Source organism: Alosa alosa, chromosome 12, assembly GCF_017589495.1.
Source record: "Alosa alosa isolate M-15738 ecotype Scorff River chromosome 12, AALO_Geno_1.1, whole genome shotgun sequence".
Taxonomy (NCBI): domain Eukaryota; kingdom Metazoa; phylum Chordata; class Actinopteri; order Clupeiformes; family Clupeidae; genus Alosa; species Alosa alosa.
The window spans coordinates 31,733,511-31,746,278 of NC_063200.1; the positions used below are offsets into that span (position 1 = coordinate 31,733,511).

At 42.5% G+C, this 12,768-nt stretch overlaps 1 protein-coding gene across 1 annotated transcript in view; it reads right to left on the reverse strand.

The window, feature by feature from the left end:
* The window catches only part of LOC125304868 (collagen alpha-1(XXVII) chain A-like), a 53,097-nt gene that overhangs the window by 6,100 nt on the left and 34,229 nt on the right, over positions 1 to 12,768 (reverse strand). The window contains exons 29-58 of the mRNA XM_048259385.1: positions 11,024 to 11,077; positions 10,817 to 10,861; positions 10,633 to 10,677; positions 10,408 to 10,461; positions 9,823 to 9,876; positions 9,664 to 9,717; positions 9,180 to 9,233; positions 8,385 to 8,438; positions 7,900 to 8,007; positions 7,712 to 7,765; positions 7,416 to 7,523; positions 6,102 to 6,155; positions 5,923 to 5,976; positions 5,170 to 5,226; positions 5,005 to 5,058; positions 4,834 to 4,887; positions 3,398 to 3,459; positions 3,164 to 3,218; positions 2,969 to 3,076; positions 2,338 to 2,445; positions 2,084 to 2,191; positions 1,889 to 1,942; positions 1,578 to 1,640; positions 1,131 to 1,184; positions 982 to 1,017; positions 845 to 862; positions 693 to 728; positions 575 to 601; positions 350 to 412; positions 27 to 180 (exon numbers count right to left, since the gene is read on the reverse strand). Of these exons, the coding sequence (XP_048115342.1) occupies positions 27 to 180; positions 350 to 412; positions 575 to 601; positions 693 to 728; positions 845 to 862; positions 982 to 1,017; positions 1,131 to 1,184; positions 1,578 to 1,640; positions 1,889 to 1,942; positions 2,084 to 2,191; positions 2,338 to 2,445; positions 2,969 to 3,076; positions 3,164 to 3,218; positions 3,398 to 3,459; positions 4,834 to 4,887; positions 5,005 to 5,058; positions 5,170 to 5,226; positions 5,923 to 5,976; positions 6,102 to 6,155; positions 7,416 to 7,523; positions 7,712 to 7,765; positions 7,900 to 8,007; positions 8,385 to 8,438; positions 9,180 to 9,233; positions 9,664 to 9,717; positions 9,823 to 9,876; positions 10,408 to 10,461; positions 10,633 to 10,677; positions 10,817 to 10,861; positions 11,024 to 11,077 (1,903 nt within the window). The remainder of the gene's footprint in view (positions 1 to 26; positions 181 to 349; positions 413 to 574; positions 602 to 692; positions 729 to 844; positions 863 to 981; positions 1,018 to 1,130; positions 1,185 to 1,577; positions 1,641 to 1,888; positions 1,943 to 2,083; positions 2,192 to 2,337; positions 2,446 to 2,968; positions 3,077 to 3,163; positions 3,219 to 3,397; positions 3,460 to 4,833; positions 4,888 to 5,004; positions 5,059 to 5,169; positions 5,227 to 5,922; positions 5,977 to 6,101; positions 6,156 to 7,415; positions 7,524 to 7,711; positions 7,766 to 7,899; positions 8,008 to 8,384; positions 8,439 to 9,179; positions 9,234 to 9,663; positions 9,718 to 9,822; positions 9,877 to 10,407; positions 10,462 to 10,632; positions 10,678 to 10,816; positions 10,862 to 11,023; positions 11,078 to 12,768) is intronic.

Here is a 12,768-nt window from a genome sequence, read left to right on the forward strand (position 1 = left end):
CTCATGCACACAGATGACCCACTGACCGTGAGTGTGTGAGTGTTGGCAGTGGTGTAGATCTCTGCAGAGGCGCGCCGGGTTGCGCTGGCTGCCCTCTGGGTTCTGCAGGCTGTGCACGGCGGACAGAAGGTCGTGCAGGGTTTCCAGCAGACCCACCGCCTCATCCAACATCACTCCTGTCTGAGAGACACACAGAGAATAAGGGCACAGAGCGTTAAGGCAGGAGGAGGGGATGGAGAGATCAGAAGAGTCAAAGAAAGGATGAATCTTTTTCAGACAGCTGCTGTCTGTATAGTCCTTTGTGTGTGTGTGTACATATGTTGTGCATATGGCTGTGCACACTACTGACCTCTCTCTTATGAGGAGTGTGTGAATCGATGAACACCTGCAGAGCTGCAATGTCATTCTGCTTCTGAGAAAATAAGACATTCTTACTATCTTTTTATTATTATTAACATATACACAAACACATCACATTACTCAATAACTCACATAATGGACACATAAAGGGCCTACACATATTAATACACATATTGGTGAGAAGGACAAGATAGTGGGAGGAATAGGCACTCACAAAAGATGGGGGCACACTAGGAGGACCCTGCAGCATAATGAGAAACAACCGTCAGACTGTTCACAAAGCACTTGTTTGATGTACAGAATGTTATGAGTATTTGTGGAACAGAACTCACTGGAGGTCCAGGTGGTCCACGAGGCCCGGCTGCACCCTATAACAAAACAAAACGCAACATACAAATGCATGTTATGGTACATGTGTGTATGCATGTCTCTGTGTGTGTGTGTGTGTGTGTGCTCATGGCTGCATGTGTGAGGGAATATTCACCCGTGGTCCTCGCACACCCTGCATATGAGAGAGAAAAGGAACAATATGGTCACATATTCATAATAGTATTAGGAAACATTGTGTCACTGTCCACTATGTTTGTGTGTGCACAACAACGTGGGGGCGTGAGGACTTACATTTTCCCCTGTGTTTCCCTTATCTCCTTTTATACCCTAGGGGCAAAGGTCAAAGGTCAACTCAGACAAAAAAAAATTAAGTGCACAAGAACAAGATAAAATCAACACACACACACATACACAGCTGCAAACACAGACAAAATACTTACAGGATGACCAATTGGGCCTATAGCTCCCATAGGACCCATCGCCCCAATTCTCCCCTATAGGCAGCAAGAGACAGAGAGACATAGTTATGATGGTTATGGGTAATAGGTGATTACTATTAATAATGCTAATTCATCTCCCATTTAAAAACCCAGTACATGTGCTATTCATGAATTAGCCAATGAACAATTTGTTCAAGTGAACATTCACAATTTACAAGGAATCCCAAAAGACACTGAATGAGTATAGTGGAGACCTACAAAGATGAGCGTGACCTGTAATAATAAATCTAATTCTACATTAGTGAATGTAAGGGTAAGAATGTAGATGGAGTGTGGTAAGTGAGGTTCCCCCGTCACTGTGAAGCGATTTGAGTGTCAAGGAAAGCGCTATAGAAATGTAATGTGTTGTTGTTGTTGAGCGTTAGAGGGGGAGACCCTCAAACTCACCACGCTGCCCTGTGGCCCTTTAGGTCCTCGGACGCCCTTTGGACCCATGTCCCCAGGAGGTCCCTAACACACACACACACACACACACACACACACAGATACACGGAGAGGGAACGAGAGAGAGAGAGAAATCATGCAGTCACACTTACAGCATACAGCAATCCGCATAGTTCTGTTTGTATACAGGTCAATGTATTTCATTTAATCCTTGCACTGATACATACTACATTTTCTGAACTTCGCTAACAATTATTACAATATCCACAATCCTTAAAACATGGGTTGCTGTTGCTATGACGATGTGGAGGTACCTGGGGTCCAAACATTCCAAGGATCCCTGGGAATCCGGATTCTCCAACATCCCCCTGAAAAACAGGTGTGTAGACAACATTAGTCAGTGTCTCATCAGTGCCAGTCATGATTTCTCAGCATGCACATGTCTGTGGGCATATTTGCGTTGTGTTGTGTGTGTGTGTGTATTTGTATGTGTGTGTGTGTGTACTCACAGGCTGACCCTTGACTCCTCTGCTGCCCTGTGCTCCGGGCAGACCCATCCCTCCCTTATGGCCTCTCTTCCCGGCTGGGCCAGCATGCCCTGCTAGACCACGCTCACCCTGAGCAAAACACAGCAGTTATACACACCTGCAGAGACACACGCAACCACACATACACACACACACACACACATCCAGGATACATACATACACAATGCATGTTTCTGTGTGTAAGAGATGTGTGAGAGTGTATGGCTGTAACATACCTTTGGTCCGAAAGCACCCTGGTCTCCAGGTAAGCCCACCACGCCCCCTTTACCACGGCCACCAGCTTTGCCAGGAGGCCCAAATGCCCCATCATCGCCTTGGTCCCCCTGAGATACAAGGAGGACAAAAACAAGGAGGGGGTGAATGAAAAACTGCTAACAGCCTATAAGTATGTTTTCTGTGATGAACTGTTCATTTCCCATGTATGATTTCCTGCATGCTTGCCAAGGGATTACAGGACTAGCTGTGGTTGTCATTAAAAATGGTTCCTTGTGTTCAATAAATAATTGGATGGGAAGGTAGCATGGTAACTGAAAGCAAGTTGGTTTTTGGGCATTGTTGGGTTTGGGGGTATTTTGGGAGAGATGTGTTCATTACAGAATGTTCTTTTGCAGTGTTGCAGTGGGGGTAGAACTATTCTTCTAAGCAAAATTGCTCTGCAAATAATTACCAGCGACTTGTTTTAAAACTTCAACTGATCTTTTTTCCACTCGTGAGGCTCTAAGATCAAGGATTCTTCGACATACTGTCCCAATCTACTCACAAAGGGTCTTAAGAAAAATATTGTATTTTCTAATGAGCATCTTCAAATAATATCCTGCTGCTTTCTCTAGACCCTTTTAGTCTCACTGGTATGCCTTTCGTCCCATCCTTCCCTGGGTGTCCATCTTCACCTGGAGGGCCCTCCAGCCCCTCACGGCCCACCACACCGCGAGGCCCAGGCAAACCCACCACACCCTGAACAGAGAAAGAGACAGGACATGTTCAAAAGTAATCTATCTATGTGGGTATACTGTATGGATGAAAGCACAGAAAATGTTTTACCGGTGATCCCCGGCTTCCTCTATCTCCTGTTGGACCTTGCTTGCCTTTTTTGACCCTAAAGCAACATACAAGCATACAGAGTGATGGAGAGAATGATTCAGAGACAGAATGAAACACTGGCTATGATATACTGCTAAAGTAATAGTTGACTGCTGAGAATCATTTTAGTTTTTTTTAGTTAAAGTCACAGAAAAGTTCTCACTCACTGATACACACCAATGTACACATGAAAACACACTTACCAAATCTCCTTTAGATCCTTTAGGCCCTTGTAGTCCACGAGGTCCAGGGTGGCCCTGAAAGAAAGAAAAAGTCATGAAGCTTAAACTGACTGTCTGTATGTTTCTACTAAAATGTGTCTGTGTGCATCTGGGTTTTATATAGTAGCTCTTGCATTTACAGTATCTTATGCGTGTAAGTGTGCATGTTTCTACATGCACGAATGTCTTGAAGGCAGGGGTGAACGTAGGCTGGTACGGTCCAGTCTGGCATACCACTAAAAGATTCAGTAGCAGTAAGCTGTACTAGAGAGAAAGGGGAGCAGCCGCCTGCCTGAACCAGGACAGCCAACTCTCACACACTGCGTGCCAGACTCAAGCAACTGACACATCTCACTCTCTCATAACACACATTACTTTTCTCATGCTAACTTTTTGTCTACGCTTCCTTCAATGTATTTCTGATTACTATACTGCTCAAAAAAATTAAGGGAATACTTACAGTTTTCCACAATTACTAAAACACATTGTTTGAAACCTTCCACCCTTTTCTCCATTCTCAAACTACATTCACAGAATGTCTGACAGCTCTTGCAAAATAAAACACTCCCCTCAAAAGTTTTACTTGTGCTCAGAACCAAACAGTGTCAGAGTACCAATCCAGTGTATTATTGAAGTGTTCCCTTAATTTTTTTGAGCAGTATATTTCTGATTTCCGATAACTAATCTAATTAAGCAATGCACCACACCGATACATTACCTTCTGTCCAATGTATTTTATCTTCATTCACAAAGAGACATATCAGAGACAGACTGAAACAATCTAACTTTATTTGGAAAGGCAACATAAAACCATGCAAACAGAAAGTGTACAAAAGCCCATCAGTTGTGCTGTGTGTTGAGTCACATCCCTCATCACCCAGAATCCTTTTCAGAAAGAGAGGTGAGTTGTCAAACTATACATTTTAAGAAATGTATGAATGCCACGTTTAGTTTTACTAAATGCATACTATATATTAGCTTTATCTTTTTGATGAGCATGACCTTGTATCATGACCAACTTGGACTTTGCAAAAATCTCTTTCTTTCTCCCTCAGATAAGACATGAGAACAGTTTAACCTAAAGAGTTAGTAGGGGAGAGGCAGAGGGGCCTTCCACAGAATGTCAGGAAAGAACAGGTAGCAGGTCCTGATGAATGCTTTAAAATAATCATTAATGTAGCCTATTTAGGTGTGTTGAAAATGTTTCGGTGTGCAACTGTAACAAATCTCACTCCAAGCTGCACTAAAAAGCTGGGAGCCCTGCAGATATCCAGAGAGCAGGTGAACAACATGAAGCAGTGAAGGTTGTGCTAGTAGCACCGGCAAGAATCTACTTCATTTACTTTCACCCCTGCATGTAGGTGTGTTGGTGTGTGCATATGTTTCTGGATACAAGTGATCCTTACTTACAGGTAATCCAGGAGCACCAGCTCTGCCTCTTTCTCCATCTACACCTGGTTGACCCTAAAAACAAAACAAAGTTAAGTTGCTTCTATGAACCTATTCAAATCTTTGAGTAACATTGAGTAATATGTACAACCAATAACAACTATGTAGCTTACAGATGGTTCTAATTCTTACTTTGTATCCAGGATCACCAGACTCCCCTCTATCACCTCTGTCTCCAATTCGGCCCTGAAATCATAAATGCACACACACACACACACACACACACCATTTAGTGCACATGCACTCATGCAAGCTTTGAATGGTTTCTATGAAAGAGGCAAAACAAGACAAACTCACTCTGAGTCCGGGAGGACCAGGAGGCCCCTCAACCTTCCCATCATCCCCCTGCTCCCCCTAAGAACAAGCAGAGCATTGTGGGTAACTGTACATTGGGGTGGAACATTCTCTGCATTTAAGAAGATTGTGTGTATGTGGGTGTGTAGCTATGTGCAAGGATGTTGTCTGAACCCAAAGCTAATTAGATCAGGCACTGTAAGACTACATACGCCTGGGGAGGCCTCTCCACACAGCTTGACTAAGTGAATGAGCTTAAATGAATGTGTGTGTGTGTGTGTGTGTGTGTGTGTGTGTGTGTGTGTGTGTGTGTGAGTACAAATGCAAGTGCATGAGAAAGTATGTACGATTGTGTATGAATGTGGGTAAATTGGCATGAATGCATTCTGGGCAAGAGGTTGTGTGAGTTGTAAACACGACGGTAGGGAGTCGTGGGTTTCACTGAGCGTTTAGAACGATCTGGGTCAAGTAACTCACTTAAACCCTACATCACCCCGATAAATACAGTTATGAAACAAATTAAAGCTGATCTGCATAGCTGGAGATCGGAGGGGAACAGTGCACAGATTGTGTTATAGGCCAGAGGCCCTATTTGGGTATGTCTAGGCAAGAGCATGTCATAGGCCAGAGTTCATTTGAAAATTAATTAGGGATTAAGTGGAAAAGCAAGTGAGTCTCTCCAAATATGGAGGTTGATGTCTGTTTGCAATGTGTGTGTTTGTTATGTAGGACATAAGATGTGTGGTGTGTGTGTACCTTTTCACCTTTGGGTCCTGGAGGTCCAAGTGGGCCTATTGGACCTTGATGACCCTATAACCAAACACATAATACATTTTCACCATGCTATACATCATTTTCTAAAATTGTAGTTAAATAATTCTATGACCTATTGTGCACATCTGCATCAGCATGTGTTTGGCAGCACTGCGTCTCACCTCATAGCCTGGTATGCCTGGCTCCCCCTGCTGGCCCATTCGCCCTGGTGCACCCTGCAGAGACCGACAGAAAGCTGATGTTCATTACACCCAGTGGTGTAGTCTACGTGATACGCAGGACTACACAGTATACCCACTTAAAAAGCATCACCATCTCAGTATACCCACTTATTTAACATTTGGGGTTGATCACAGTATACTCACTAGAGCTAACTAGACTACACCACTGATTACACCACTTGTGTGGATGTTTGTGTTGGGAATTCTCAGTGGATAGTAGAACTCATATGAATTATTGGGATATTATTCTTTTTCTCTGTATTCCTAACTTTCCTAAAAAGAAAATGCAGAATGCTAGCAAAGCAGCATAGACCAATGCAGACATAAATTTTACTTGGTTGATGGTGCAAAGTGCTTTTTTGCTGACTAATGCAGATCTGTCGTTGGGATTTTCTTATTTACTTGCAATGCTTTGCTAGACCAGTGTAGTGTTTCCCATACATTGACTTATTTGTGGCGGCCCACCACATAATCAAAATTGACCACCACACAATGATTTTCCTGGTTGTACTAAATTGTGCTTAAATCTGGTTAGAATCATAACCACACTGCACTAATTTGTTAAAAACTGTTGCATTCAGGTTAATTCTGCAAACCTACCACCACAAATAGAATTCAATTCTGTGGGAAACACTGCAGTGTATTTGCATTGATTAAAGTGATACACTTTCAAATATATTTTTGTCTAAAACAATGCAAATAAAGAAGTAATCAAACATTGGTAGTGGAGTGCACCATACTCATGTTGCCGCCATGACGTAAACGCTAGCAGGCTACTTACTACACACCCTACACATGCCCTGCCTATGCTGTAGCACAGTCAGTTCTCAACCAATGCGCTGAGGCAAACTGCTGTGCTGTGAGGCAAAGTGAGGTGGGTCATGGAACTTTGAGGATCTCCATGTCTTTTTATACCGGCTCATGAAATAGGTTATATGGCTATTTTAAAAGGCATCAATGACACAGTATCTTAATTAAAAAGCTCAGTCAACATCATGTGAGCATATGTCTATCACTGTGGTCTCGGCTCATGAACACACACAAAATATGGGCATAAGAATGAACACCCTATATATATATATATATATAGCCTATAATAATGTGTGAGACATAACGTTACTTTATAATCAGTAACCATAAGTCAGTGTGCCTTGGAGTTTTGGTTTGACCTCTGGTGTGCTAAGGACCTCTGCTGTAGCACACGTTACTGTCTCAGACATCCTCCCTCCCTCCCATCCACCCTCTCCTTCTCACCACATGTCCGATGGTTCCTCTTGATCCTTTTGGGCCGACAGCGCCATTTGCTCCGATTTTCCCCATTGGTCCTGTTTCACCCAGATGGCCTTGGTGTCCTTTAGTCCCCTGGAAGACAGATTATTTCCCTTTTACAAAACACACGTCACCCCTCAAAGTCAAACTTGGCGGGTTAAAAGTTAGCCGATATTATACATGGGCCTCCAGTTTACAATGTTCAGCAGATTGATGATTTGGTTGATGGTACAATGTAGACCTACAGTGGAATGAGGCTAAAGAAGAGGTTATGGACTTACCTTGGGGCCTGGTTTGCCACGATCACCCATCTTCCCAGGTTTGCCTTCAGGGCCCTATGAGAAACAACTCTGATAAGGCATGGCTGCACATAACATTGTAAAGCTTAAGTGGATATGGGCATGTGTGCATGTGTATGTCTTTAAGTGTCTGGTGTTGTGTGTGTGTGTGTGTGTGTGTGTAAACTCACTCTAACGCCTGTAAGTCCAGGGTCTCCGGGTGGTCCTTCCTTCCCCTTGAGTCCAGGCTCGCCTCTCTCCCCCTGTGGCCCCTCTGGACCCATATCGCCCTTCTCCCCCTGGACACACACACACACACACACACAGCATACACACACACACACACACACACACACACACACACACACACACACACACACACACACACACACACACACACACGGCATATACACATGAGGCATCATTAGTAAATGTCCAGTGGTGGGCAGGTCTTAATACAAGGCAACAAGACAACAAAATGCGCTTGATATAGCATGGCCAACACAGGTCATCTTCCTTCTTCATGACAGTGGTCCCGGTGAAAAAAAAAAGTTAAACATCACGATTTATGGACAATTGTAAACTGGAAAACACTTTAGACCAGTGACCTCCTGCATAAAGGTCAGTCTTTAAAACTGGTGTAGGTTTCAGAAGTTGAAACTTTGTGTTGTCTCACCTTGAGTCCATCAGGCCCAGCATGCCCAGCTTCTCCCTCTAGTCCTGGCTCTCCCTAAAACACAGACACACAGAAATATAAATAAATATACATAAATCTAAATAAAGAAATGTTATTTATACTCCAATAGACTGTAATTCTAGATCCTCAAACATGAAACAAAGGACAAAGACAGTGTTCAGTCCCAGTAACTGGAAAATAGAAGATGAAAGGGACAGAGTCTCAGTAGTACCACTGATTTTAATAGGAATCTGTTCAAAATTATTTATGTGCTAGACTCTTACAGCTGACAAACAAGTGCCAAAACATCCAGCTGCCATTCGTTTTCTATACAAGCTGGCAACAACATTGGCAAGTGTTGACAATTCAAAGTTACCATAGCACACAATGGAAGATTTATTTCAGGCAAATGAAACGTAATTAAACCCACTGACAACTGACTACTTGAGAAATAAATCTGACAAGGAGGACCAACTACAAGTCTACTAACGATCAATAGCAACTTGTGAGATCTCATCACTCTTCTTTATACTTATTTGTTTTTTAGGAAAAGCCATAAAGGTTCAAAAGGACCTTACAGAGGTCTTTTGGCCAAGACATGACTCTTCATCAAAGCTTTACCCCATAGAGAACCCTGTACAGACAGAAAGTGTTCTTTTGGGCTGACTTACAACTGCTGCTATGGACTGTAGGACTTACAAGAACCTTTAGGAGGTCTTCCAAACAACCCAACAAACCTTTATTGTGTGTAAAGTAGCAGCATGATGGTAAGAGCTATGTCATTATGAAGCTTACCCTGGGGCCAAGCATGCCGGCCTCTCCAGCATTTCCTGGTGGTCCGAGAGACCCCTGTAGAAACGAAAAACGCAGCTATTTACTGTTTTCCACGGACTATTTGAGATCACATAATACTTTAACAAGGAAACTGCAGCCAAGTCCCTGAAATGGGTGAATACAATTAATTTGAAATCTTAAAGCAGCACCAACAACATTGGAAACCAATGATTTCAGCTCTGTTACCATGAAAGAGTTTACCAATCTAGAACTGTCAGATGATCTGCCAATTTCTAACACATGCAACCTAGCAAATGTGGACCAGACACCATATTCTTCCAAGTATATGCAGTATATTCTACCCTCACACACACACACACACACACACACACACACACACACACACACACACACACACACACACACACACACACACACACACTCAGACACAGAAAGACATAATATTAATAACATTGAAATACATAATGGTCATACACACACAAACCTTCTCTCCTGGTTCGCCTGATAGTCCTGAATCCCCAACTTTACCAGGAGGACCCTGAGAATATATAACATTAACAGGTCAACTATTTTGCCAAAGTTGACATTGTGTGCATGTTTCTGTATGTAATGTCTTAACAATGTCTGTTCAGATGGTGTTTACCTTCAGCCCCATGTCCCCAAGAGGCCCAACGGTTCCCGGTACACCTGAAGGCCCCTACACACACACACACACACACACACACACACACACACACACACACACACACACAAGCACAAACACACATAAATGCATACACACAAACACAGACACATAGGCACACACAAAATATTAGGACCGAGTAATTCCACCAATTTCCATGACTCCATGGAGTCAGGGAAAAATAGAACAAGATGTCTCTTAAAGATAAAATTACAGATAATGATGCCCATATCCACTGGACATGGGTCAAAATGTGTCATTTGTATTATATTCAGGGTCTTAAGAACACTTGAAGTTACTACAACAAGTTACTTCTACAGTTACTACAATAAAACAAGATGCCAATTCCAAATACCATCTTAGTGATGTAATCATCAGCGTGTTTAAATTACTCCACAACATATGTCAAACAAAAGTACACACAACTGTACCACCATGAAAATGCTAACTCCACAACATTCTCAAGGAGGACGGAGAAAAGAGGGAGAGGGGGAGCATGAGGGAGTGGGAAAGAATGATAAACAGAGAATATTGTGTCATCCTCACCGGTTCTCCTGCAATCCCCTTATCTCCCGGTGGGCCAGAGGGGCCTGGTGTACCCTATGAGCACAGACAGAGCCATCACACACACACACACACACACACACACACACACACACACACACACACACACACACACACACAAACACAAACAGACGGAATTAATACAAACACGCACAAAAGACACACAGGCATTAGGCGCACATACGTGCGATCCATCACAAAACCTACCGGAAAACCCTTAAGCCCCCTTTCTCCAGGCTCCCCAAGCTTGCCCTACAAAGAGAGAGAGAAAGAGAGGGAGAGAGAGAGAGAGAAAGAGAGAGGGCCCAGTGAAAAAAGCATCAAGATGAATAGATTATTCTGGGATACTAATCAGCATTTGGCCAACAGGAGAGACAGGAAGTGCTTTTACATCATTGCCTGGGAAACCAATCTTCCCTGGTGGTCCATCAAGGCCCTGCAAACAGCAAGAAAAGGCGATTTCAAGAGGAGAAGATGAGAAGATAATGAATGCATGAGACAGAAGAGTATAGCAGTTGGCTGACTTGTGCATGTTTAGTAAGGCGACTGTGACGTTGCCATGACTACATGAGACAAGTCACCCCAGAGGGAAACTCACCTTCTTTCCCTCGCCACCACGCTCCCCGACCAGCCCGTCAGGCCCCCTAGGTCCCTGCAACACACACACACACACATTTGGTCAGGTGTATTTCAGGTAGAGATCTCAGTCAAGGATCAACCTCTCCTATGAGATCTATTCTATTGCTCGTATTGAGATCTATGGACCATATGCACGGAATGCCCTTAACCCAACTCATTTATTAGCCAACTCTCCTGCCCTGCCCTCATTCCCTTAAGCCAACTCATTTATTTCTGGTGAAGGGTCAGCTGTGTTGTAACCAGGGTAGGAATTTCACAGCGGCCACGACGGCCATGGCCGTGATGCCCCTTTGAAAATCAGAGGTTTACAGGCCACGGTGGCCTTGGTGCCCCCTTCTTTCAATATTCTGCTTTGCGTCCTACTAATAGAGATTTTTATTTAGCCTGTGGCCTGTCAAAATAATCTTAGCATTCACAGCGCAAATGAATTTAGTCTTTTACGCAGTGGAGAAAGTGACAGCGCAAGAAAGAAAGTCCGTCCAAATTCACCCATTCTTCTCAGTTGAACTACTTGCGAAGTAGCCTATTCATCACACAGACATCACAAGTATCACATGAAAGAGCTTTTTCTCAGCTTTTAAAAGCGATGTTAGCCGATGGTGCTGTGTTGATAATTGCTGTGTTGAACGGTTCGCGAGAAAAGTAAATAATATAATTCAATTTAATCATACATTCTACTGAAGGTTTTGCGTCCATGATCTCCCTACCCATTCATCTCTTATACTTCACGAACCCTTCTTTTAGCACATGACAAACAATATATCAGAATAAACAGCAGACCTTATCGAACACAAAGGTGTAAAGCAGTCCCCTGTACAGTTAGCAGTTCCAGAGTAATCCAGTTTTGAATTTGCAGTAAATTTCGACATGCATGGATGTCTCCAAATTTGGGCTTTAAGTTTTACAATGTGGTTAAATTGTTCCACATGATTTCATACTTGGGCCAAATACAAAATAAATGGTACAAATATCGCCTAGATATTGGTAAATCAGAGGACAGCTGACTAAGAGTTTGTGAAAGTAGCCTTAATGATCACAAAATGCTAAGCATGCATCTAGGCTATTTGAGTTTCTTAAAGCTGAGCTGTGCTTAAATTGTTCAATACATGATTTCATAGCAGGCCAAATATAAAATAAATGTTATATATAGCCTAGATATCTGTAATTATTAGATGATCAGATGATTTACAGTTCTATGTAATATGTCATGTTTCATGTTTTGTAATGTTTCATACAGTGATGCAGGTCTACTGCAGTGAATAGGCTAAATACAACTTTGATCATTTTTATATACTACTACTGTATAGTTAACTTTGGCCTTGGTGCCCCTCAAATTTGGGCTTTAAGTTTTACAATGTGGTTAGAATTGTTCCCACATGATTTCATAACAGGCCAAATACAAAATAAATGGTACAAATATCGCCTAGATATTGGTAAATCAGAAAGGACAACTGACTAAAGAGTTTGAAAGTAGCCTTAATGATCACAAAATGCTAAGCATGCATCTAGGCTATTTGAGTTTCTTAAAGCTGAGCTATTGCTTAAATTGTTCAATACATGATTTCATAGCAGGCCAAATATAAAATAAATGTTATATATAGCCTAGATATCTGTAATTATTAGATGATCAGATGATTTACAGTTCTATGTAATATGTCATGTTTCATGTTTTTGTAATGTTTCATACAGTGATGCAGGTCTACT